General features: G+C 52.1%; 1 protein-coding gene across 3 annotated transcripts; it reads right to left on the reverse strand.

Annotated features, from left to right (window-relative positions):
• On the reverse strand, nt 1-27813 carry KLHL26 (kelch like family member 26). 3 transcript variants are annotated; one of them, XM_037028921.1, is made up of 3 exons: nt 27608-27813; nt 4798-4980; nt 1-2824 (listed from the first exon to the last, which is right to left on the reverse strand). In XM_037028921.1, exons 1-3 carry the CDS (start codon nt 27676-27678, stop codon nt 1243-1245), a joined length of 1836 nt encoding a protein of 611 aa, XP_036884816.1. In that variant the 5' UTR covers nt 27679-27813; the 3' UTR covers nt 1-1242. The 3 variants fall into 3 exon arrangements, with proteins under 3 accessions (XP_036884816.1, XP_036884817.1, XP_036884818.1); XM_037028922.1 differs by lacking the exon at nt 27608-27813 and adding an exon at nt 19588-19799; XM_037028923.1 differs by lacking the exon at nt 4798-4980.

Raw genomic sequence — 27813 nt, forward strand, 5'->3', positions numbered from 1 at the left:
TTTCACCATAACATTTTTATTAAATACAAGGAAAATATTAGGAGACGACGTCTGCTAAGGTATGAGGTTAATTCTTTACACAGCGAGTGGGTCACAGAGACATGACATCAATCGTCTGTTAGCAGCAGAGAGACACTTTAAGTTGCCCCAAGGGTACAAACCCCATTTATAAGACAGCGGTGCTGGCCTCTTAAAAAAAAAAAAAAAAAACAGCAGCAAAATGGAACAACAGAAAAAAAGGTTTAGAGACCAAAACAAATGTAGCCAGAAATGCTGTGAAGCCCTTAAAAAGAAAGGTTCCCATCTGCCTTACTTCCTGCACTGGTAGCCTTGGGCCAGGTGGCACTTGGACCTGAACACAGGACTGGGGGGAGTACTGGGCTGGAGAGTGGATGAAATAAAAATCCTTGAACAGACCTGTGGAATGCAGATATACTGAGATTCTAAAGCAACATCCTCCTTCATCTGTGGGGCAGGGACATTGGCCCAATTCTCCTTAGGGCCCTCCACATGGCCCAGTGCCCAGTGGGAGGCCTGAACCTATAAAAACCATCTCCAGGAGCTGGCTGTGGTTTTTCCTCCTGAAAGCAAATGAACAAATACCCTGAGGGTCTCAGACCAAGGACAGGAGTAGAGGCAATTGCCGAACCCTCCCTATGGCCCCCCTCCCACTCAACAGCTTGGGCTCATTGGGGAGACAGAACTACCCTTGGTCATCACTCCAAGCTGGGTGCTTCAAGCCCCTCCTGCTCCAAAGGGTCCAAATGACAGAGGTGTGGGGTGCAGTTATTTTAAAACACATAAGCACAAGAAACTTGGGAGGAGGAGAGTGGCACACCATGAATTTGGAACGACACTAATGAGCCCTCATCTGAACGTCTGAGTGGCCGGGCTGAGGGATGGGAGAGAAGTGGGGCACAGTAACACGCCTGACTCCCAATTCTCGCCCCTGAATGAGGACCCTGTGCAGATGAGAAAACTGCCTCAGGCTCAAGGTTTCTGCCATACATGTCAGCATCCTCATTGGCAGGCTCCCTAGGCAGGCACAGAGCCAAGATCTGCTTCGGATAGGAAGGACCCTAGGAAGAAGGCTTATCAACACAGTGGGCCTATACGGGTGGGGGGTGGGGGGTCAAAGGTTTGGGGTAAGGGTGATGAGGTTCTCCATAGGACATGTGCTCACCAAGCCTCTAGCAAGAACAGCATGCAGCCAGGTCATGGCAGGAAGGGGCATTCTAGGAGCTACCTCCTGCTCCGAGCACGAGGCAGCAGGATTGAGGCACAGGCGATGCCTGCAAAGGACTCAGGGAAGTGCAGGTCACGCTCCCACTCGTCCGTCTCGGTGTTATACACCTGCACAATGCCTGTCACATTGTTGAGGCGCCAATTATAGCCCCCAACAACGTAGATTTTCCTGTCCAACAGGCAGCAGCCGGCCTCTGACTGGCCAGCCCTCATTGGGCTCACACTGGTCCACTGGTCAGTCTCAGGCACATAGTACTCCACAGCCAGCACATCAAAGCAGCGGTCCACATGGTCCATACGGCCACCCAGAGCATAGATGCGGCCACCAGCACCAACCATAGCGTGCAGCACTCGGGGCTCACTCATGGGTGCCTTGAACTCCCACTGGTCGGATGCAGGATCATAGCAGTGCAGTGCCTTCTTATCCTCTACCGAAATGCCATAGCCACCTGAGATGTACAGGCGGCCCCCAGCCGAGGCACCCGCATGGCCCCAGGTGCGGCGCTTCAGTGAGCAGGCATAGCCCCACTCATTGCGCCTCGGGCAGTATCTTTCAACTGAGGCCAGGCTGCCAGCTCGGTTGCGGCCACCCGTGGCATAGACCATGCCGCACAGTGCATTCAGCTGGAACTGGATGCGGCTCTCCTGCATTGCTTGCAGACGCAGCCACTGGTTCAGGTGCGGGTCATAGCGGTAGCAGGTATCCACCGCACCCTCACCGCTGCGGTACTGTAGTTGCTGACCCCCAGCCACATACACAAAGTTGTCCAGCACAGCCACACACGTGTGGCTGCAGCCCACTTCCATTTCTGTAAGCTCGCAGAAGTGGCGGGCTCCTGGCTCAGGCAGCTGGTATACTTTGCTGCTGACAGCATGGTCACTGTCAGTGTAGGGTGTGCCACCAAAAGCCACCAGAGAGGGCACATCAGAGCGCACAACTGTGCGCGGGGACTGCATCTCATGCTGCCGAAAGGGCAGCACCTGGTAATTGAAGGCTTCTAGCAGGTACTGACGGCACAGCACGTCCTCCACCATGAGGTCCAGTGTCTGCACACTGTCCACCAGGTCAGATGAGTGCATGAGTGGGAAACGGATATGGCAGAGCACGTGGCTGGCACGCGGCCGCCGGGCAGGATCGTGCTGCAGCCAGCGAACAGCAGCACGGAACAGGTCAATCTCAGCGCAGCTCTGTAGCCGGTTGCTCTGCAGGAAGAAGACGAGGCGCTCCAGAGGCAGCTGCAGGAAGTCCTCCTCAGCAGCAATCTGCAGGAAGTGCTGGAAGGTGAAGGCATCCACAGACTCTTTGAGTGAGGCCAGGCTGAAGGTGGTGGCCATGTGGCCGATGTGCAGGCAGGTTTCCACGCTCATGGCAGCCTTGAGGAACTCCTCGCACAGCTCCACCACTGGCAGCATCTGCAGGAACACAGCTGCACCCAGCACATCCTGCACACAGTCCAGGTCCAGGGTCACCTCAGCGCTGTAGGCAAAGTCAATGATGTGCCGCAGGCCACGTGCTGACAAGCCCTTCAGCTCAATGATGTCCTGGCTCGCCTCCCTCATGCCACCTGTGAACATGGCCCTGAGGGTCGGAAACATAGCATGTGGGTTCAGGGCACCGAGGGACATTGTGGTCACTGGGATAGCCTGGCCCTAAGACACAGGCTTGGCCCACCGGGGGAAAGCAGGCCAGGTATGCATTAAAGACACGCAAAAAGAAAAGAAAAAAAGTTTAATCCACCCCAAGTCACGCACCTTCCTATTGACAGGAGCTCTGTACTCTGCCCCTCTGGTGGGGCACTGCCCAACCCTACCCAGATGTGTGCAGCACTGGGGTGGGCTGGTTTGGAGAGTGGGGGCCAGGTCCCCCTCTGCCCCCTACTCATGGCAGGGTAGTACCCCTGGCAGGGTAGTGCAGGGGGAGGCCAGACCTTGGGTTTGGCTCTAGAGAGGTCTCCAACTCCACCTTAGTGCGCAGACATGAGGACCAGTCCCTCAATAAGGTCAGGAAGTACAACGGGGAACATCAGGGGAATGCACACCATAGTTCATAGAGTCTGCTCTCTCCTCAGCACACTCACCTGAATAGGTGGCTCCACCTTCCCCTGTCTGAGTTTCAGCCGCTACCACACAGGAACAGGAAGGGAATAAAGGTCCAAGGTTGGAACACCTATTAAAGGACCCCAACCGGGGTCATTGATGTGTCCAGAGAAAGGCCCAGGTAGTCAGGGAAGCCCCTGAGAATGGCCCACAGGAGTCCCAAACCATTGTGAGACCTCCTAGTGAGTGACCCCAGGTCTGTCAGCTGTGCTTTCCTGCTCTGGGACATAGAACCTGGGTCACAGCCCCCCAGCCTTTGTTGGGGGGCTCTCCACCAGGAAGAAGGGTGAGAATCCCAGTGCCTGCTAGGAGTTCATAGGAGGTTCTAGAAGATGGCGCAGGGAAGGTTCTTTCTCAGGCAACTGGCCTTTCATCATAACTCTGACGGCCACAACAGCTGACTGAGGGGAGGGAACCTCCCTGGGCCATTTACCTAATAGATATCCGTCACCCAGTCACCCCTAGTATGGGCCAGGCTCAGGTGCTGCCTTGGGACCACCAACTAACAACTGCCCAGCACTCCATGAGGCAGTGCCATAGCCCTTCCAAGAGCAGTGCTTTGCCAGCCTCAGGGCCCTGCCCCTTCTTGTCCCTGTGAGTCCCATCAGCCTGTTGAAGGCAGAAGCAGTCATGGCGACGAGAGGGAGCTTTGCCTTTTAAGGCCTCGCCAGCTGCAGTACCAGCGCAAAGGAGCCTTTAAAGGGCATTTCTGGCTGGGGCGGCTCGCCCGTCCCCAAATCCAGAATAAAAATAGAAGCGGCGCCCCAGATGGCTTGGCTTCTCTAGCTCCCCAGAAGGGCCTCATTGAGCCCACAGCGGGCAGTCGGAGGGCAACTGGGCAGGGGAGAGATGCAGCCTGTGGTGTGTACCAGGGGTGGGGCTCTGTGAGATGGTGGCAGGGATGCCTTGGCCACCACCAGCAAAGCAGGGCCAGACAACCTCCCCCAGAAGGACACCTCCAGGAAAAGGCCTCCACGGCAGACTGATCCATGCACCCAGCAAGGCCTTGCTTGTCCTGTGGGGACTAGAACAGAACTTGGCACCCTCTGAGCCACCTCGGAGAGTCCCTCCTTTCCCTTGTCCTGAGCACAGGTATCACTAGGGCAGGGACTTGTGCCAGTCTTCTCCCTGCTGGATCCAAGGCTAGCACAGCATCTGACACACACAGGTGTCAAATAAAGACAGAGTGGAAATCTGGCCAAGCTCTGCCATCCCTCGGGGCAGAAACTGCTAATTGGGTGCCCATGGGCCACCTCTGTGCCCCAGATATGTTCTTGCCCGTGCAATGTCCCCAGAAAGTTTTAAGTTGCAAATCTGGGAAAACCAGTAGGTCTACTGGCCATTGGGCCAACACCAGCCACCTTCCCTCACAGCCATCCTTCCCTGGATGGTGCTGAACTTGCCCCTCTCAGAAGGGCCTGCACTCTCCAGCCCACACCCTGAGCCTGTGCTAACCTGAAGTAGTCACTGCAGGCAGCCAGGACCACCTTGTGCGCATGGAAGGTCTCTCTGTTGACTGTGAGCACGACGTCCAGGAGCTGGCCCTGTGAGCGAAGTGTGGCCAGGCCCTGTAGGAGGCTGGTGCTATGGCTGGGCGCTGAGAAGGTGCACTTGAGGGCTCCATTCTTATCGGCCATGCTGTGGGAGAGCAGGGTGGAGTTCGAGGCTCAGAGGTCTCAGGGCAGGCTGGTCTTAGCCCAGGGGCCCTGGGCAGCTCACCTAGACTCTAAAGCTGCCACAGGCACAGGCAAAATCACCAGAACCAGCCCCAGGGAAGGAGAAACAAAACTTGGCTCTCAGCAGTGTCTACCACCTGCCCACTGACTAACTAGCCTTGGCAGTGGATGTCATTCGCTGCCTGTGATAATGGCAGGATTTCACACAGGACCTGAGGAGACCACAGGTCCCTTTTTAAAAAAATTGAGGTGAGATTCACATAACACAAAGTTCACTACTTAACATATACAACTCAGTGGCATTTAGTACATTCACAATGTTGTGCGACCCCCACCTCGATCTAATTCCAGTCCATTTCCATCAGCCCAGAAAGAAACCCCATCTCGATTAGCAGTCGCTGCCCACGCCCCCCATCCCTCGTCCCATCCCCTGGCAACCCTTAATCCGCTTTCTGGCTCTACAGATTTACCTTTCTGGACATTTCATATAAATGGAATCAGACAATAAGTGTTTTTTTTATGACTTTTCTCACTTAGTATCACGTTTTCAAGGTTCATCTACATTCTAGTGTTTATCAGTGCTTCACTTCTTTTGCGGCCGAATAATATTCTACTATGGAAGTGTGTGAGCATACAATTTCTTTATCCCTTCAACTATCTGTAGACATGTAGGTTGCTTCCAACCCTCTCCTTTTAAAAACTCTATCTCATTATTTTTAATTCTAGATGTGCCTCCTGAGTGCTGCACTCTGCACATCACCAATGTCCCCTATGCCCTGGCAAGCCTATGGGTAAGCCCATCTCTCTCCTACAGAGGCTGGGTGGGAATAAGATGCTGGCACAGAGCCCCAGTGTGAGTGTGGAGGAGGAATTAGACCTGCAGCCTCCCAGGAGCACTGGGCTCTAGGGACAGGGGTGCATCTCACTATGGAGGAGGGTGTGCCACCTCCAGAGAGGCCCGGCCTTCAAGGCCCAGCCACTCCGACACCTGCCAGCATACTTGTAGTTCCCAGTACCCTGAGGGAGGGCAGTCACATGAGCACGAAGTCTTAGGGCAGTTTTCAGAAGAATTTGGCTTTGGGCTATGCTCTGTGGCTGCCTAGTCAAGGGGAAAGGTCCACTGGTTCCACCTTCCAAGGACAGGAACAGGCTGAGCATTTTGCCCATAACCCCAGAGCTGTTGAGAGGACACAGCAGAATCTGAATCCATCCTGGGAAGCAACAGGCTGCATGAGATCATCTTGTTACCTCCTGGCCAACGTGGGGGAAACAGAGCAAATTGTGGGGAAGCCCCAAAACCAAGACTATCTCTGTAAGAAGATAGGTTTACCAATGGAGGCAGTTTGCTGAGGGGGTGGGGACAAGACAAGCAGAAATGCCTGTACCTCCAAATGAGGAATCAGGAGAGAAAAGAAAAATCATTTTAGATTTTTTAAAGATTTATTTATTTATAGTTAGAGATGTGGGAAGAGAAGAAGAAAGAGAGGGAGAGAAACATCAATGTGCGAGAGATACATCTATTGGTTGCCTCTTGTATGCCCCCAACTGGGGACCTGGCCTTCAACCCAGGCATGTGCTTTGACTGGGAATCAAACTGGTGACCTTTCGGTTCTCAGGCCAGTGCTCAACCCACTGAGCCACGCCAGCCAGAGCTAGAATTTTGTTTTTAGGTTTTAAAAAGGAGCAGTGGAAACAATCCAAATGCCAATCAACGGATGAGCAGATAAACAAAATGTGGTATGTGTACACAATAGAATATTACTCAGCCTTAAGAAGGAATGAAGCTGATTCACACAGCAACATTGGTGAATGTGAAAAACATGAATGCTCAGTGAAAGTAGCCAGACACAAAAGGCCACATGTTGTATGATCACATTTATATAAAATGTCCAGAAGAGGCGAATCCATAGAGACAGAAACCATATTAGGAGTTGTCAGGGGGTGGGGAGGGCAAATGGGGAGTGGCTGCTAACAGGGCAGGGTGCCCTTCAGGATGATGGAGTGTGCTGGACCGAGGTGGAGGAGGTGGTTGCGCAACACTGTCACTGTGCTAAATGCCGCTGAATTGTTCACTTTAAAATGGTGGTTTTATATCATATGAACTTCATTCCCCCCCAAAAATACTAGAGTGAAAAGACATCTGAGCCTTCTCAGGTCCTGCATAAAACCCTCATGACCCCCAGCACCTCAGAGAATATGAGGAGGCCCTCCATCGCTCCCCAAGTCTCCTTTGCTGCTTCATCTCAGGAAACTATATAGCAGAGTGAATGCATCACTGAATAAAATGGTTTGGAGGACCCAATACATCACTTCATCCTCCAGACACAACAGGAGCAAACAATGTCATCACCTCCAGAGTCAGGCCCTCGTGGTTCGAAATACCCCCAGGACTTCCCAGCCCACGCCTGCCCCACTGCCCCAGCACTCTGCTCTCTCTCCAGCCTCAGGCTCTCTGGAACTTGCTTTCCCACTCCTGGGACCAACACCTGCCTACAAATAAGGGCCATGAAGGTGAGCACCAGTCCTTCCAAGAAAGCAGGAAGAACAAGAAGTCCCCTCAGCCTCACTGCCCACCAGCTCCCAAAGCACCAAAGGATGTAAAAAGGCTGATGCCAAGCCAAGGGCATGTAGTTGGCACTGGATCCATGCAGTTGCAGGCCACCTGGGGTCCCCAACCTTGCACCTCAGTGTCCTTTCAGAGAGCCTTAGGAATGGGAGAGGGCCAACCAGGGATAGAGGGCTTGTGAGGTACTCAGAGTCCCAAGATGTGGAATGTGGCTGGGGGACACAGCATATGCATGATAGGAGGAACACAGCTTGCGCTTGATGGAAAGGTTTCCCACCATGGGAAAAAGGAGCACACAGGATTTAGAGTCCAGTGCCATCGGTGTCTTGGCTGTGAGTGCCGTGGGGCCTGGTGTGCTTGGAAAACTGGGTGTGCAGCCCTCCTGCAGGCCACAGAGGAAAGGAGGAACAGGGGCTCAGGAGCACCCTGAGTCTCCAGTTTGGCTCAGTTGCCTCTCCCCACCAGGTAGAGGGGATGTCCACTTCACTGGTCTCCTCCTCTCCCCAGCTCAGAGCAGCCAGAGCTGCTGTGTCCAACCCATCCTCTCTGACTGATGAGTCTCTGCTGACAGTTTCCCAAGACTTCACAATGCACCCAAGTCCTGAAGATATGCACAGAATGTCACTGGCTCATGGACCCTTGAGTGTCAAAGTACCTCAAAGAGTACCAACCCCCCCACCACTTCTCCTCTGCCCCCAGCCAGGGCTACTCTCCATTGGACAGCCACTGCCAGGACACCCCCAGGAATGGAGCCTTGCTGATACCCTCTGATGGGCCTCTCGACCACCTTAGCAAAGGCCATGCCCCACAAAAGCCTCCAAGGACCCATCAGGTGCTCAAGTCCATCCTACCCCTCACCGGCTTTGCTAGCCCCTAAAACCTTTCCTGTGGGTGGAAGGACATAGCATGAACAAGGAGTGACCTTGCCCTCACCTGGTGCACATCCTAGGCCCTGGGGAACAAAGCGGTCAAATCATCCAGAATCAGCTTCACACTGTAGCTGTGGGCATCCCAGGAAGAGGGAACAGGCACAGGGCAGAAAGCTGCAGAGGCCAGAAAGTGGGGGTGCCCTGGCTTCTCTTCCCAGCCCTGTCACCCCTAAGCTTAGACAGTGATGCCCATGGGGCCTCTCCCTAAGGGTAGAAGGGCTTGGATGCCTGCTGGGTGCTAGGCCTCACTCCCTGCTTCCACAGAGGGCAGCCTTGCCTGGGGCCCTGCCTGCAGTGAAGGCATGCTGAGATGCCTTCTCCCACCTCCACCGTCCCTCTGGCCCCTCTAGTCTGGGCAGGTGAGCCACTTCTCTGTGCAGCACACAGACCTTGGGGTCAGAACAGCTGGTGTGACCCCTTGGAGCCTCCCTTGCTGGAACAGATTTGGACTCAGCAGGTCCAAGACCCAGTAAGTCACCTCCATCACTAGGATCCCCTAGAGCCTAAACCAGAACCCAAAGGTTAGGAGATGCAGATCAGTGAGACCCACTCCTCAGGAAACCTGCCCGGGCTGCACCACGGACCTCACCTTGCCAGGCTCTGGCATCTGGTATGAGAAGCAAAGGGAAGATTCCAACCCCTGCCCTACTATCAGCCAACTGTGTGACTCAGGGTCTTTATTTTCTTGGCTGTCAAATGGGGCAGGCAGGAGCACAGACGTCACAGGGCTGTGCTGAGGCTCCTCTGCCCCCATCACCTCCTGGGAAGTAATGGACCACAAACCATCTACTTCCACCAGCTTCCCTTTGGGCTGGGGAGGTGGGAAGGCCTAGCTGGGGGCTGTATCCTGCCACTACCTATACAAGCCACACACAAGCCACTGAATAGGCCCAGGCACTCGGGAACTTGAAGCCTGGAATGACCACAGAATGTTGGCAGATGGAAGGTGTCCAGTGAGCCAGGCTGGCCTTCCCGTGGACACCTTGCCTCACAGATTCTGTGCATTTTTCCATTTTGCTTTCACGTAGTCTCATTTTTCTTACAAGTCCCTTGGAGGCTTCAGGACAGGGTGGGAGGACTTCTTATGTTTCTCCCTAAGTCCATGGGACTGGCATGTATGTTCACATTTTCACGAGAAGATATTATACCAGGGGCAACCTTATTATGGAGCTGCTCTGTCCCTGAACATCTATTTACCGTGGTCCTCCATATAAAAAGAGTTCTAAGAAATCAATACAAAGCTAGCAACCTCACAGAAAAATATGCAAATGATGTGGGCTGATAGTTCAGAGGAAAGGAAGCACAGCTGGGTAGGCCTCTTCCAAATATGAAAGTACGCTCACTAAGGGACCAGATTTACCCCTCAAGTGGGCAGAGTCATCAGGTTATCTATCAGCAGATGCTCATATTAGTTCCCCTGGGGAGTGTGAAGTGGGACAATCTCCAGGAAGGCAGTGGAACAGACCTAGCAAAATTCTAAGTCCTTATATCCTTGAACCAGCAAGGCCACTGCTGGGATTTATCTCAGGGATTTATCTTTCACATGTGTAAGAGAGATGAGTGAGGACATTTCCCAAATATCATTTCTGGAGTCTGAAGATAGGAAACGAACTAAATGCCCTTCAAGGAAGTACAAAGAATTATGGTGCCTTGCTATAGGGGTTGCCACTCAGCTGAGCACAGAGGAAGTTAGAATGTCCATAAGCGGGAGTTAACACACCTGGGCTGTTGTCTACAGGGTGTGGGCTAAGCCAAGCTACAAGTGAGTGGGAAGCAACCTTTTCTATGTACACATCCTCCTTGTGCTGGGCAAGACTCCCAGCACCCCATAGGCTATTTCCTTCCTCCGGTCTCACAGATGGGACAACTGTCCTCAAAGCCCCTGCACTGCCCTTCACACACCTCACAGCCTCTGGGGAGCTCTGGGAGGAAGGGAGGGAGGAAGCTGGCAGGGGCCAGAGTCCCATCCTGGACAGAGAGTCAGGCATGGCTGGGCGGAGGTGGTCAGGAGGAGGAATACTGGGCCTGGGACCAATGACTAAGGCTGGTCAGACAGGGGGTGGCCGCCACGGAGGGGCCATGGGCCTCCAGGAAGGCGGTGGCGGCAGTCCTGGGCCAGTCCAAGTCTCCAGACGGCCACCCAAGCCATGGTCACCAGGACTGAGTCATCGGAGCCAGTGCGTCAGCAACTGGTCAGGGTGTCTCTGGGGGGCCTCTCACTGCTGCCCCAGCTGACCCTCTGCCTGGACCTGGGCTCCAAGAGGCTCCAGGGGGCTGCACGTGCCCCCACAGATCTGGCCTGGGCTCAGGACTGTCCTGATCCCCTACCCCTGCAGTGTGCCCCCTAGCACTATCATTAGGAACCTCTGGCCAGGCCCAGGCCTATGCTAGACATGGGAACACAGCCCCTGCCTCCCTCAGGGTTTCCCTTGCACAGGGCTGATGGCCCAAGGGATTGGACAGAGTAAATGCCCCCAGAGAGACCACCAGTGGAAGGATTCCCCCAATCTTCTGGGGACCCTAGTCACTGAGCCCCATTGCTCCCTGCTGGTGCCCCTACATCCAGTCCTTTCATCCAGTCCTTCACGGGGTCACCACCCCCCCGCCCCCGAATATATCACAGACTGGAGGCCTTACCTCAGGTTCTGCTCTGCAGAGACCCAGCCCGAGGCAGGACTGCACAATGGGGAAAGACCACAGAAGTGCAGAGCCACAGGGCTGACAGAGCCCCATGGTGGAGGTGAAGACTCCCTTCCTCCTGCCCTCGCCCACTGCTGGCCCTGGTCTCCATGGTCAGTTTCCCAACCCTACAGGAGATCTCCAAAGCCCCGGAACAATTCTTTTCATTGGAATGTAAAAAAAAAAAAAGAAAGAAAGAAAAGGCAAGAACAAGAATTTCATGGAAACATTTCTTTGGGGTTTTGTAAAATCCTTTCCCACCCCCACATGGAGCCCAAAGCTCAGGCCAGAACAGAGTCTGCCGGTATTGCCCCTTTAACATACTGTTCTGACATGCAAATTCCCTCACTTCCCCTCAAAACGGAGAGCACTTCCACTTCCAAAGCCAATTTTGGTTTTATTGTCCATGTGGCTCCAAGGAGCACAGCAGCACAGTGCAGCTGGTTGGCTCGTACCCCGGCTGACGTTGTACCAGGGAGTTCAGCCACTCCACCCAAGGTCCCAGGGGCATCAGTAGGGAAGATGCTATGCTTCAGGGGGCAGAAACACAAAGAGGGGGACAGAGACTTGGGTGGAGGATGGGGGGAGACCCACAGAGAGAGTGGAACAGAGACCCGGAGAAAAAGAGGGGACAGAGACCCAGAAAGGGGAAATCAGGCTCCAGAGCTCTGATGAAACTCTGGCAGCCTGCGGGACCAGCTCTCCACCCTATTTCACACACCTCCCTCCCCACCTTCTGTCCAGCCACATTAGAAACTCTGTGCCTTCCCCTCCCACCCCCTCTGACACTTTGCAAGGTAGGCCCACTAACTAACCACCCCTACAAGTGGTTCTTCATAGACAACCTCACGAATCCCCTAACAGCCCAGGAGGATGATGGGACAAGTGTCCCCCTCAAAAAAGAAGACCGGGGCCCCTAAGCTGGCTCACTACACTGCAGCCTGCTGGCTTTACCAAGGCCATTGCTGGCTCCTGGGTGCACAGATCCATGAGTAAGAGGTACACCAATGCCGGGGTCTCACACACCCCACAAAGGCAGAGAGCCCAGCCACTGTTGCCATGGTTGCAATATTTCACAGCTCCAAGTACTATGCTTGCAGCCCAAGGATAGAGTCTCCATGATTTGGCACCTTGCACTGGCTTACAGCCTGCACGCTCACGTCAGTGCCTCTCTCCTGGGACTGCTCTGCAAGGGTGGCTCTGCCTCCCTCATCCCCAGGAGGCAGCAAGCCCATTTCTGGCCCATCTCTACAGACAAGGGGCAGCTCCTTCTGAGATACCTACAGTTCTCTGGCAGGGCTTGATCCCTGAACTTGCAGGGGTAACAGAGGAAAGCCCAGGGCTTCTGGGTGGACAAGCATGGAGCCCAGTAGCAGATGAAGGTTCCCACAACACTGTCACAACAGGCCAAAACACCAATCTACTGACAGAGACCCAGAGGGAACAGAGACCCAGAGAGAAGGAGACAAGAGACCAGGGGAGTGGGAGAGATGGAGACTCAGAGAGAGGGGGATAGAGACAGGGAGAGGGGGACAGAGATCCAGAGAGAGACAGAAGAACCCAGCCAGGGCCCCAGATTCCATGTCCTCCAAGCCTGGAATCTCTCCACGGCATCAGCAGTTAAGTTGCCTATTTCTCCCTCCTGGTCATCATGCTGGTTATTCTCAGACATATGCAAAATTGACAATAGGCTGCCCAGCTCCATACCAGTCTGTGTACCCTATCAGTGGATCTTTGTGCGTCCAGAGAGGGCAGGTGTGCCAGGCCGACAGGTGGGGGCAGAGCCTAGTGCATTCCCTGCAACTTGCCCAGCCTCCTCCAAGAGCCAAAGGCCACAGCACCTCATACCCACCGCCAGTATTCCTCATGGCATCACACTCTAGAGCCATCGCTCACATGCATAACCTTCATTTTTGCCTGTCTGCCTGGTGGGCAGGACAGGGTGAGGGAAGAGAGGGGGTATAGGGGAGTGCCCAGCAGAAAGTACTTTGCAACCTGCTGGTTCCTGGGGCTGGCACCTCCTGAGAGCTGCATACAACAGCCTGGGAGGCTATGGCTGGGGAGGATGGTGGGGAAGGCTGGAAGATTCTAGAACTTGCATTAACCTTAAAAGAACCCTCATGAATCCTCTTGAGGACCCTCAGGGTGAGAAAAGCTGCTCCCATCCTGCCCTGCCCTATGTGTCACCAGCTCCTGCCCTGAGGCCAACCAAAGACCCCTCATGCACAAAGCCTGGCATGGGGTGGACCCTTCAGTGCCAGCTCCACTGAAGATAAGCCCTTCCAGCTCAATCATCTTGCCCTTCTGTGACTGTGACAGGGCCAAGTGGCACAAATCCCCATGTTTCCCTAATACTCACGGGGTCAGAGTGGAGCACTCCACAGATACCACCTGCCCTCTTACCAAAAGTGGGGCATAATGTCAGACCTCATCACCTTCTGCCAGCGGCTCCTGTTGTTCTCCACAGCCTCACAGCTCACGAGCCACTGTGAACCCTGGGCCCCTCAAACCAGACCAAGACCTCCTGTCCAGTGTCTATGCCTTCACCCCAGTCTCTGACTGATGCCCCTGGGAGCCCAGGACAAGCGGGGCTCATGTGGGACCACTACTGATGCACAGGAGGATCATGTGGGCAACACCCAGCATTCCCAGACCTGCCCAACTCTGGGCACTTCTCAAGGCTACAAAGAAAGAAAAGGACATGCAAACCCAACTTCCCTTGCCAGCGGCAAGCTCTTTACCTCCACCCCTTCCTGTTCTGGTGAGAACCTACTCCATACAGGGCTATGGGCTGGGTGGTGCAAACCTGGTTCCCAGCTTATTTCTCAGTGGGCAGTATGGCAAGGGGGACACCACTATCATCACCATCTTACAGACAAAGCAATAAGGCATAAGTTCAGACAGAGAGGTCTAAGGCCACACAGCACACAAAAGACCTGGTTGGTGTCAGCCTCTCTATAGCCTCAGGTGGGTGGACACCATGATCACTAAGACTGCTAGCCAAGGGTGCTGATCCATGAAGTGGACATGGAACTGGACAACAGGAAAGGCAGGATGCAGTTCCTTGGTGCAGGCCATGGCCAGGGTGTGCATTAGCCCACTAATCCTCTACCCTCTGTGTGGGAGATTGCCCCACTTTGCCAGGTCACACTGGAAGAGCCTCATCAAGGCCTCTCTGACCCCCCAGCCTGGCTCTATTTGTTTTCCTAACTCTATCTGGCACACCACCCATCTGTTCCCAGCCTGCCTCCCCAAGGCTAAAACAGGAGGCTCACTAGGGTAGGATGGGATGGATTCTGGTATCTGGCACCATGCCCAGAATGTGCTCAGAGCTCAGTCACACTTGTCAATTGGATGCTACATAGAGGGGAGAGATGGATGGATGAATGGATAAATGGATGGATGGATGGATGGATAGGTGGGTGGATGGATGGGTGGGTGAAATGGTGGATAGGCAGGTAAATAGATGGGTGAGGTAACAGATGGATGGCTACTAGGTGGCAGCACTGTCTAGAGCTAACTCACATATCTGCTCACTGCAGATCTCTACTGCGTACATCTGCTTGGTTCCCTCCCCCCACGCATCCTCCTGGTCCAAGTCCTACGTCTGGGTATGTTATCTTTTGACTGGGCTCAACAGGAGGCCCTTAGCAAGATTCTCTCTCAGGCATTTGGTCTCTACACTTTGTTCAGGCTGTGCCCCCTGTTGAAGGGCTGACTCCTCCTGCCTTCTCACCCTCCTCCTTATACTGCAGTCCCAAGTCCCCAACTCTTTCATGTTCCTCAAAGCCTTCACCTCCAAGCCTTCTCAAAGCGGGTTGCCCCACAGTCTCCCTTGTCCTTACAGCCCAACCATATCACCCCATAGCCTCTCTTACTCCTCCAAGTCTAATTGGGGCCCCCATGCCATGAGTAGCAGGGGCAGACTAGTGAGCAGGTGTCAGGCCAAGGTTTTGCCTGTCCCGGGCCCACCCACTGACTCAGGGCTGATCCCAGTAACAGGCCATCCCCCCACATTATCCCTACTGCGCTGGGCTTGGAAGTGGAGCCACCTGAATGAGCAAAACCCCTTCACTCTACAAATCAGGCAAGTATGTGCATGACTTCGCAGCCGCAGAGCACCGTTCAGAAACCCAGTGACATTCCAGTGCTACCAAATTCCAGTGTCTCAGGGCCCAGCCTAGCTGCCTCCCCTGGCAGGACAGGTATTGAGACACTGAAAGGGATGGTTCTGCCAAATGGCATGGCATGAATTCATGCCCAGCAGTGTCAGGCCTGACCCAGGCAGACAGCCATGGGGCAGCTCAGCCAGGCCCTTCCAGTAGCCGCAGAAATTTAGGTATCAGAAGGGGCCTGTCACGAATATCTTCATTTTAGGGGGTGCCAACATCCCTCCCCTCTTCTGGTAAGGACCTCCTGTTTTCTTCAAAGAACCTCCTATTTTCCCATTAGCCCCAGTAGTAGAGATCAGGACACCCCATTCCTGGACTGAAATGGGAGACTCATGACTCAGCCTAGCTAACCAGAGCCTCCCAGCCCCACGGATTAGTCCTGGGATGGGGGTGTGACCCATCCAATCCAATCAGAGTCTTTCCTGGGAATGGAGATTTGCCTTTCCCCTGATTCTGGGATGGTGGGGAGCAAGGTGAGTTCACCTTGCCCAGTCAAGAGGGAAGACAGAGCCCTGGCTGGTGTGGCTCAGTGGATTGAGAACTGGCCTGTAAACCAAAGGGTTACTAGCTCAATTCCCGGTCAGGGCACATGCCTGGGTTGTAGGCCAGATCCCCAGTTGGGGATGCAACAGGCCAGATTGTACATGGGAGGCAACCACACACTTATGTTCCTCTCCCTCTCTTTCTCCTTCCCTTCCCTTGTCTAAAAATAAGTAAAATCTTGCCCTGGCTGGTGTAGCTCAGTGGATTGAGCTTGAGCCTGTGAACCAAAGGATTGAAGTTTGATTCCCAGTCAGGGCACATGCCTGGGTTGTGGGCCAGTTCCCAGTGGGGGATGTACAAGAGGCAACCATACATTGATATTTCCCTCCCTCTCTCCTTGCCTTCTCCTCTAAAGATAAATAAAATCTTTTTAAAAAATAAGTAAAATCTTAAAAAAAAAGAGGGAAGACAGAGGTAAGAAATGGGAATCACTGATTCTAGGAGAATCATCTGAGCCCTGAATCTCAATGGACCTAACTGAAACACTCTCTAAACTTTTCTTTTTAATGAGAACAATGAACTCTTATTTTTTAACTGAAAACAGTGAGTTGAATTTCTGGTGCTTATAACCAAAGTGGGCCTTCAATGTCAGAAGTCTTGAATCCTGGCCTCCTCTCCACCACATTCCACATGAGCCTCTGGAAAAACCGCTGTGAAGTTAACAATGCTCCAGCTGCCACCTCTCCCTGCACTGACTGCACAGTCTTCCTACTCCGGGATTGCAGGGCAGGGAGGTGGGAGGGTGCAGGGAGGCAGGGAAATCTCTGGGTGAGTAGGTGGTGGCCATATTCTACTGCAATGAGACATCGGGCTCCCCAGTAAAGGTCAGCAGGCTACCCACGCCCCCCCACTGCAAAAGTTCAGCAACTCTAAATGCTCAAATGCTGGAAGCATGCCTAACGCTAGAGCTGCAGGGCAGCCCATGCCTTCAGCCTTGACAAGGAAAACACTACCCATCGCTTCTGCAAGTGACTCACACACAGCATAAACATTTGTGTACTCCCAGCAGCCCTACCTTAGAAGCAGGCAGGCTCCAATTATCTCTTCTTGTGACAGGGAGAGGAGGGAGATGGAAAAGGCAGAGAGAGCAAGAGACAACCACACTAAGGCAAGCACATGGTTACAACTCTAGTCCTGGAAGTTTTCCACATGAAAGCTGCCTATGGGTCTTCAGGGGGGGCTCCCTTATATGCCTGCAAGCCTATGGGCACCTCGCCACCCCCTGAACCCTGCCACAAGAGAATGCCCCGCTCTCAGCTCCAATTACAGAAGATTCTGAGTGATCATGTCTGTTTCTGCTTCCTTTGGAAGACTGCTTCCACTCCTAACACCCCGTTGAGAGGAGAGCTCTCCGGATATCCAGCTCAACCTGCTCCTGGTGCAGTCCGTCTTTGAGCCCTGTGGAAATTCACAGTTGTCATGTCAAGAAACATCTCGGGCCTCATTAGGTAACCGCCCTCGAGGCCTTAAAAGCCCCAAGGTCCACCCCTCAAGATTTCCTCCATGCTGAGCATGTTCAATTCCAGAAGCTGCTACACTCACAGAAAAGTTCTGAGATTCCCCAAAGGTGCTGGTAACTTCCTCTGGAATCACAATATTTTCTTGTGCAGCAAACTGGCACACCAAAACCTGTTTGCAGAGGAGGAATGCTAGGGAGGATTTGTCCTGTGCATCCCAAGCAGCCCTCTCTGGAGAGACCAGGGACAGGCCAGGGAGGGGAGGAAGAAGGGACTGGAGACCCAGAGTTAGCATGTGTTAAGAGCACATCTGCACAGCTGCTAGAGGCTACCACAAGAAAAGGGGAATCTTCCAGTAGAAACCTGGAGGGTGGCCCCCACTTCCCACTGCAGGCAGCTGCACAGGGAGAGTAGCCAGCTGTTTCCGTATTCAACACACAGCATTAAGATCCTACACAAAGCACACCTGCCAAAAGTGGGTGCAATGGATCATATGGAGTAAATCCCACCCTCTGAATAACCAAGGGCTCCTTGAGTGTCTACTGCTCCTTTCAAATCATCGGTAGTTACAAATTAATGACTCATGACCCAGATTCAGCTTCCAAATGGGTATTGTTTAGCCTGCAAATGTAAGCTTGAGTGTAATTTAAAATAAGTTGATCACTGTCTACCTTTCAAAATTGAGAAATTGTATGCTAAATCTGGATTTCTGCCTGTCCAGAAAACAGAAAAGATGTAGCAGCCATGGGCCCCTATTACTGCGTAGAAATGATCATCTGAAGGTGAGTGGTGGTTGTGGGTAGCAGTTTGAGGGGCCCCTTCTGTACAGGAAGTAGCTTCCCTCACATAGAGCTGATTCACTGACAGTGTGCCTGGGAATGTGTTTCTCTACCCAGATCCTGACATGAAATAAAGGGAGGAAGAGGAAACTGAGCCTCACCCGGCCGGGCCATGAAGCACTATTTCAGAAGCCTCAGTCAGGCCAGCAACCCTGGCAAACTCCATCACAGGCTGTTCGTGAAGTACTCACTGGGTGGAATCAGAGCTCCACGATGAAGCCCTACCTTTGGGGAGCACACATTCTTGGGGGCACGGGTCCTTAGCACAGAGAATGTTCCAGGAACATAGGGCAGGGGGCAGACTCGGGGCTGTGGTGGGCAGTGGGCTATGGTAGATAGATCGATCAGGCCCCAAGGAGGCAACACTGGAGTTATGCGAAGCTCCGGGACAGGACACTCCGGGGGGAGCTGGGTTAAAGGCCCAGGAGGGGTGCTGGACCAAGAGGAGGGCAAGGGGGGGTGGTCACGTGGAGATATGGATTTTGTTCTGAGAGTGAAGAAGCCCCTGGCAGGTGTCAGATGGGAGAAACGAGAGAACGATGTGGGCTGATGCCTGCCTTGGGAGATGCTGCCAGAATGGGGAGACAGTAGCACAGAGCCCAGAGGAGGAGGAGAGGTGGAAGAAGGGGCCGGACCAGGATGTGGCTAACAGAGAGAAGGAAAGAGCAAATGAGAGTGCGTATGGTGCATATGGACTCTCAAGGAGGAGCTCAGAGTGAGTGGGTGGAATCAAATTGGGGAGACCGCCTTGAGTGGCTATGACTTGTCCAAGCCCTTTTCCTGGGAGGGGGGACATTCCTGGGACCAAGAACTGCTGGCTGGAAGACTGAGGCCCTTGAGCAAAGACAGGCACGGGGGCTTTCTGGAGCAGAGGTGGCCAGTGACCCTTGGAGGTGGGATGTCCACCCCTGCCCCTCCCAGCTCTCTAGCAGGCAGTGCAGCCTCTCAGACCAAGTGAGGCCTGGGGCTCCCCTGCCCGCCCACCTGCCCACAGGTCCTCACCCAGTATGCACTCCTAGAGCCATGGCAGAAACCTGAGAGCAGGTGACTCCCTGTCAGCTGCCAACACTGGTCAGCACATAGCACAAGTTCAACCTCGAATCTTTCCCAAACCTGTGTCCTCCCGACAGCCCCAAGGTTGGTCCAGGACCCATCCTCTCCTGCCAAAGGGATCCTTCCAAAACACAAATCGGACCTAGGTGTCCCTCTCACCCAAATCCTGGCCTTCCAGTCTCCCGCCTCATCCCTCTTACCCACTCCTCTCTGACCCCCAACCCTGAAGAGGCTATCTCCTCCACCTTCAGAACCTACACACACCACTTGCCAGCACCCAGAGAACAGTCCACCTCACTTGACCCCCTTTCCCTGAGCCGATGACACTAACCTTCAGATAACACAAACCTTCAGTCTTGGCTCAACCTCACTCCTGCAGAGGCTCTCAGACCCTTTCCGAGAAGGCAGGAACTTCCCATTTGGCCTCAGGATCATTTATGGCACCTATAGGGTGAGGACTGCACCGGGGTTTCACTAACTCCCTGCTGGCACATAGATCCCCCAAGGGCAGGACTCAACTGTCCACCGCACCCCTCCTAGCAAGCACAGCACCAAACAGTGGCAGGTACACAGGAAGCATGTGACAACCACCAGGGGAAGAGCAAGATGTGAGTTCCATCCACATGTGGATGAATTGTTTCTGTCTGGGCCCTTCTCCCTCCCCATCTCTCTCCTTCTCCCACTTTCATCCTCCTTCTCTAGAGCCATCGACCCCAAGTCTGAAACATGCCCAAGACCAAGGGAAGGGAGTGCAAAGAAAGCCCCATCTTTAAAGGGTCTGGGAGAGAGGAGGGATGCAGGCATAAAACCTGCACCCTGGCCTCACTCAGCTCTCCCCTGCGGATAGGCGATCAAAAATAACTGCTGGTAAGGAAAGTGAATAGAACACAGGTGGGCTCCCTGGAGATGGCACAATGATAGCAGAAGCTAATAAAACCTTCCTACCCTAGTAACTATGTCCAAAGACAAGAAGGAGTCCCTGGGGGGGGTCACAGCCACCAGGTGGAAGCAGTCCAGCAATAAGACAATCGCAGTGCTCAATTCAGGGAGAAGTGTGTAGTCTTCAGAGCAATTTCACATCTTGAGCTTGAGGGACCCTGCTGGGATACTGAGGAACAGGGGATCCCTGAGAAGGGATGAGCTGCATGGCCGGGTCCTCCAGCACTACCAGCCCAGTGCTTCCTCCAGCTCATTGCAGGCTCAACTGCTCATCCCAATACTCTGCCAAGACCCACCCAGCTCGTGCTCACACTCTGTTCCTAGGTTCCATCTACTCTCATGTTGCAGAAGCAGTTCAGACTTGACATGTTCCAATCTCCCACTGCCCCACAGCTGTCCCTCTCATGGCCATCAATTAATAATGCCCCAGTCATCCTCCAAAATGCTCAGGTCTATTGCCACAGACTGAATGTTTGTATACTCCCCAAAACATATGTTGAAACCTAACCCTTAATGTGTTGGTGTTAGGCAGTATAGCCTTTGGGGGGTAATTAGGTTATAAGGGTGGAGCCCTCATGAATGGGATTAGTAACCTCATAAAAGGGACCCCAGTCCTGGCCAGGTGGCTCAGGTTGATTGGAGCATAATCCCATACACCAAAAGGTGTGGGTTCCATCCCCTGTCAGGGCACTAGGTTTCATGTTCAATCCCTGGTCGGGGCACATAAAGGAGGCAACCGATTAATGTTTCCCTCTCACATTGATGTTTCTCTCCCCCCACCTTTCCTCTCTCTCTAAAATCAATAAGCATATCCTTGGTTGAGAGTTTTTTAAAGGGACCCCAGAGAGCTCCCTAGAAGCTTCTACCATGTGAGGAAACAGTGAGAATACACCATTTATGAATCAGGAAGTGGCCTCACCAGGCATCTTGATCTTGAACTTTTGGCCTCCAAACTTCAAGAAATAAATCTCTGTTGCTTTTAAGCCACCCAGTCTACAATATTCTGTTTCAGCAGCCCAAATTGATGAAGACACCAACTTTTATCTTTTCTCCATCTGCCACACTCCATGATCTCCTCACAGCCCACACAGCACAGTGACAGAATGTCAACAGCATCAGGACCACAGGGCAACATCGCTACCTCTGCACTAACACATACACATGCAAGGTGCTGGGCACCTTCTAAGCACACCCTCACCTTAGCTCACTTCTTCCAAGCTACCCTGCCCTATGGGTCTGGGGTCCTACTTTTCAGCTTAGGAATCTAATACACACTGGAGTGCAGATGTGCCCAAGGTACACAATGAGTATGCAGGGTCATCCTGCTCATGGAAGGAGGGACCACAGACATGTGGGTATGATGAGGCCCCTGATGCTACAGATCTCCCAGAATTCCCAAGAGGAGGAATGGAGTTCCCAAGTCTGAAGGGTCAAATTCCTGCCTCTCCCTACCAGCTGAAAACAGGATGAAGCCAAAGCAATAAGAACCTTCTCAGAAGGCAAGTCCCCTCTCCCCCATCTTTTGCATAGGCATTGGGGAACTAGACTCTTCCAGAGCCTTGAAGCTTAGTGGACACAATCTAGAACACAGTCAGAAAGGGCTTGTTGGAAAATCTCAAACAAGCAGAGGCCACCAAGCCAGGAGCAGATACTTCAGCTGAACTGGGCCAAAACCACTCACACTGTGTCCTGGCCACAAACTCCCATAGAAACATCTGTGAGTAACATGTCCCTCACCCAGATACCCCCACCTCACCCTCCAGGAGCAGCGTGAGTCAGCAACTCTGGGCCCCATCCAGACACCTTTAGGGAAAATAGGCCAGGGAATAAGGATGCTAAAGGCCCACCATCTGAAGAGCCTCCATAGAGAGCAGGCTCTTCCAGAACTTAGCCAGGTAGGTAGCTCATAGCGATGGAATTTTAGCTGGGGAGGTTCAACTCCATGGAGGGTACCTCCTTCCCCTCAAAACACCATAACCTCCTCTCCCTCCAGGAACCTGGACCTTGTGGAGGGCCCAAGGTGGACTAGGAGGGGACATGCTGGAGGACAAATGTCTTTTATATGACTGAGCCTGCAGCCAGGCCCCACCCCCTCCTCATGCTGAGGCTGCCATCTTCATCTATCCCAGAGGTTCCGCTCGGTCATTAATGACCATCTCTACTAGGCAGTGGGTTTTTTGTTGATCCCTCGAGATAGGAAGGAAAGAGAATAAGCTTTTCTTTTTCACTTTTCTCCCTTGGTCGCAGAAGAAAAAAACTGGAACAAACAAGTTATATAATACTGGGGGTGGTTGGGGTGGAGGAGCACAGTCCCTCGAGAAGAGTTTCTCACGTTGTAGACTGCTGGAAGGGCCAAGGGGAAGACAGGAACGGCCCCCACACCAGGCCAGATGGCAAAACCCTTCATGGGACAAGAAAGGCAGATGCGGACACCTCCTGGCAGGCTGGAAAACCCACCTCCCAGACAAGGTCAGCCAACTCCACTCCGCAGCACTCCCACAGTCTCCCCAAGAAGGCAAAGGACCACCCCATCCATAGATGTTACTTCCTCCTTGCCAGACTGCGAGCCCTAGAGAGCTTTTACATACCCTATCCATCCCTTCTTCCCTCCTGGTCATATTTCTTGAACACTTACTTCCTCTGTGTGGCCTCTGCTCCAGGTACACAAGACACGCTCCCCACCCTCAAGGCATTTCTACAAACACACCAAGTAGTGCTGGGTGTTGATAGCACGGTCAAGGATGAAACAACAGCTTTATGATGCAGCAATTCCGGCCCTGAAATAGCAATTCCGGCCCCTGTGTTCAGTTCCCCCAAAGAACTGAACACAGGGGTTCAGGCAAAAACTTGTACACACATATTCACAGCAGCATTATCCAAAATACCCAAAAGGTAGAACCAGCTCCACTGTCATCAGCAAGTGAATGGATTAACAAAATGTGGTCTGACAGAATACTATGCAGCCATAAAAAGGAATGAAGCACTGACATACAGGACAATGTAGATGAACCTTGAAAACGTTACATGGAGCGAAAGAAGCCAGTCATAAAAAAATCCCATATTGTATGATTCTATTCATAAAACAGATAACTTTACAGAAACAGAAAATAGAGGAGTAGTTATTAGGGGCTGGGCTAGAAGGGGAATGGAGAGTGACTGCTAATGGAGACAGGATTTCCTCTTAGGGTTATAGAAATGTTCTGAAATTATACAGAGGTGATGGACACAAACGACATTGTGAATGTGCTACACACCACTGAATTGTACACTTCATTCTCTTCTCTTTATTTTTGAATTGCACACTTTACATGAAAGAGTTTTATGTCATATAAATTTTACAAAAAAAAACAAAAAACACCCCTACCACACACACATGAGGTGACTAAGAAAAGTGTTCCTGGGGCTAGCTGAATGCAGGTAATCAGGCAGGTGGCTCTGAGAGGCCATGATCTTGGAGCGTAGAAGGACAAAGAGGGCATGGGCAGGTCATTCAACAGGCCAGTCTAGCCCGTTTGGAAGAAATGAAGGAAAGAATAAATGAACAATGCTACAAAAACTTCTACATTTCAAAAGGTCCTTGGGAGGCTATTGTATGCCACAATTTCCTTCAAAACCTGGTCCTCTTTCTGTATGCTCCATCTCATCATATTAGGGTTTCTTGCCCTCCTCCCTACACTAGCACCACAATAAGACACACAAACACACACACACACTCACATATACCCACCATCATTTGCTCCAAACAACAGTGATTTTTCACTGGGAAGGATGGAAGGGGGTACATAGGCAGCTCAGGGATGGTGGAGATATCTTTTAAGAAAGTCCTTCCAGCCCTGGCTGGTGTAGCTCAGTGGATTGAGTGCAGGCCTGCGAACCAGAGTATCAAGGTTCAATTCCCAATCAGGGCACATGCCTGGGTTGCAGGCCAGTTCCCAGCAGGGGACACACGAGAGGCAACCATACATTGATCTCTCTCTCCTTCCCTTCCCCTCTAAAGATAAATAAATTAAAAATCTTTAAAAAAAAAAAGAAAGTCCTTCCAACAGGAACTAGTATAAAGGACACATGGACAACAACTAAGGGGGGTGAAAATGGGAGGGAGGTGGGGAGCACTGGGGGGGGGCTTGGATGGGAGTAAAAGACAGAAAACTGTACTTGAACAACAATTAAATAAATTAGGAAAAAAAAGAAAGTCCCTCCATAGTCCCTCCATTTAGAAAAGATTTCTTAGATATGACATTAAAAGCATAATTTACAAAAGAATAACATTGACAAACTATAATTTCATCAAAATAATAATTTAATTTAGCTGTAAAAAATAAATTAAGAAAATGAAAAGACAAGTAGCAGACTAGGAAAAATATTTGCAAATCACATATCTGATTAAGAACTTGTAACCAGAATACATAAAATCTTTTAAGAGACTTTACTGAATTCTTTTTTTAAGAGATAATCTTTTTTTTTTTAGATTTTATTTATTTATCTTTAGAGGGGAAGGGAAGGAGAGAGGCAGAGAAACATCAATGTATGGTTGCCTCTTGTGTGTCCCTTGCTAGGAACTGGTCTGCAACCCAGGCAGGTGCCCTGACTGGGAATCGAACCACAGTCCTCTGGTTCACAGGCCTGTGCTCAATCCACTGAGCTACACTAGCCAGAGCTGAATTCTTAAAAGTCAATAAGAAGACAACTCAACTAAAAATTAGTCCAAAAATTTGAAAAGACACTTTATCAAAAATATGAATAACGAAACCATGAAAAACTGTCCAACATCATTAGTTATTAGGGAGATGCAAATTAAAAGCAAAATAAAATAACAGCATACACCTAGAATTACTAAAATTAAAGATTGGCTGCCCTTGCTGGGTAGCTCATTTGGTTAGAGTGTCATCTCAATACGCCAGGTTGTATTCCCAGTCAGGGCACATACAAGAACCAACCAATGAATGCATAAATAACTGGAATAACAAATTAATGTCTGTCTCTTCCTCTCTACCTACTCCTTACCCCCTCTCTCTACAAATCAATAAATTAAAAAAAAAAAGACTCCTGGATAGGTGGCTATGTTGGTTGGAGCACTGTCCATACACCAAAAGGTCACAGGTTCGATTCCCAGTCAGGGCACATACCTAGGTTATGAGTTTGATTCCTGGTCAGGAAGCCCATGAGAGGCAATCAATCGATGTTACTTTCTCTCTCTCTCGCTCTCAGTCTCCCTCTCCCCACCCCACTTCTCTCTCTCTCTCTCAAATCGACAAACATATCCTCAGGTGGGGATCAAAAAAAGAATAAAAGATGGAAAACTGGATTGGGTTAATGGGTGTATGCTCATATTCTATAAATTTACTTTTATTGAATTTACTGGGGTGACACTGGCTAATAAAATTCTATCAGTTTCAGGTATACAATTTATTTTTTAAGATTTTATTTATTTATCTTTTAGAGGGGAAATAAAGGAGAGAGGGAGAAAAATACCAATGTATGGTTGCCTCTCATGTGTCCCCCGCCGGAAACTGGCCTGCAACCCAGGCATGTGCCCCGACTGGGAATCAAACCACGATCGTCTGGTTCACAGGCCCGCACTCAATCCACTGAGCTACACCTGCCAGGGCTTACAATTCTTTTTTAAAAAAGGATTTTATGTATTTATTTTTAGAGAGAGGGGAAGGGAGGGAGAAAGAGAGGGAAAGAAACATCAATGTGTGGCTGCCTCTCACACACCTCCACTGGGGACCTGGCCCACAACACTGGCATGTGCCCTGACTGGGTATTGAACTGGAGACCATTTGGTTCACAGGCTGGCACTCAAGCCATACCAGCCAGGGCTCGGGTGTACAGTTCTATAATACATCACCTCTATATTGTATTGTGTATTCACCACCCCAAGTCAAGTCTCCTTCTACCACCATTTATTACCTCCTTACAAATTTATTATTAAAACTCAATGAACAGTATGGTATGCAATTAATTATACCTTACCCTTGCCCCAAGTTATCCCATCCCAAGGCTCAAGGCAAACACCTAGGGTTCACTCTCCCCTCTTGCCTGTTCCTGACATACCACCTCATTCCTGGTCACCAAGCCCTGCCCAGCCCACCTCCTGAATCTCTTCCCAAATCCTCTGTATCTCTAATGTTGCCCACTGGAGGCCTCCAAAACCCAGCTTGTGCACCTGGGTCATCAGGCCTTTCCAGCCAGCACCAGCCTAGGTCCCCACAATGATAAATGACATCACAGCACGTGAGTACTAATTTCATCATTTATCACTTTAACTGAAATGATTTGCTCCCTTAAGCTCACCAGCGAGAAAGAGCCTGAATTTAGTCCTTGGTAAGCCAAGGGTGGCCAGCTGTCCCAGGGAACAGGGACGGGGAGGTCTGGACCACCCTGACCCTGTGCAATGTAAAGAGGAAGATTGTGCTCCCTAAGGTCAGCATTCTTCCCCTCTGAGAACCCAGAACAACACATGTAAACATCAAGTTTCATGCCAAATCTGGGATTCAAGCACCCAGTCTCAGGATTTGGCCAAAGGGAAAGGGGACCTCCCTCTAACTGGAGAAAATGAATTCTGCCCCCTTGGTCTGAGGACAAGACATTGCTTCAAGTCCTTTGACCTGGGGAACGGGGAGATTTAAACCCCATGGGGATGGGAAAGAGGCACTCCAAGGGTGGACACTGTGTATGTGTGTGTGTGTGTGTGTGTGTGTGTGTGTGCTGGATCTTCAGGGTTCTCTCACCATCCTCAGGCTTCCCAAGACCCACTCCAGCCCCTCAGAACCTCTGGGACTCCAGGCCCTTTCTTGCCCACCAGGACTCACTAGGACCCCTGGGGCCCCTTAGCCTCCCCTCTCAGGTTTTCCCAGGCCCCTTTAGGCCTCTTTCATGCCCTTAGGTTCACTTGTGCCCTTAACCCCTCCCCTCTGGCTTCTACAGTCCTCGCCAATTCCAGGTCCCTTCAGCATACCCTCAGGACCACCTTTAGAATCCTCAGGGTCCTTTAGCACCCTCTAGGAAGTCCGGGGCCTCAGTCCCAGCAAGTTCCCTTCAGTGCCCCTTCAGAGTCCCACCAAAAACAACCTTAACAACCTCAAGACTGCCCATGGTCTCTGTTCAGGCCCTTTCTGCCTCCCAGACTCCTTAGCATTCCCAGTTCGCAGTCAGGAGCCCCTGGGTTTCCCTTCAGACCTCCAAGCCCTCCCACGCCCCCTCAGGCCCCTAGAGCCACATGTAGACACCTCGAGGTTCTGGGGCGCCCAGCCCTCCTCCAGCTGTCTGTTCAGCAGCACCTACCTGCAGTCCCCGAAAAAACCCTTGGGCAGGCCCAGTACGCTTCCCAGGCCCTCAGACCCCCAGCACTCCCAACAAGTCACCAGGATCCTGAGACAGGTGCGAGCCCACTGCAGGCCAGATCTCACCTGCTAGGGCGCTCCGGGCCAGGGCCCGCGCTGAAGCCAACACCGCTGCCGCCGCCGCCGGACTCCGCCATCTTCTCGCCGCCGCCGCCGCCGCTACCGCCGGGCGTTCTAGTGACGGGAGCCTCGCGCCTGTCCTGGAGACCGAGAGTTGGGGAACAGGGGCGGGGCGTGCTTCAAGACTGAAGGGCCTGGGCAATTCTGCCAGA

Source organism: Sturnira hondurensis, unplaced genomic scaffold, assembly GCF_014824575.4.
Source record: "Sturnira hondurensis isolate 20B ecotype Veracruz unplaced genomic scaffold, ASM1482457v3 Scaffold0020119, whole genome shotgun sequence".
Classification (NCBI taxonomy): domain Eukaryota; kingdom Metazoa; phylum Chordata; class Mammalia; order Chiroptera; family Phyllostomidae; genus Sturnira; species Sturnira hondurensis.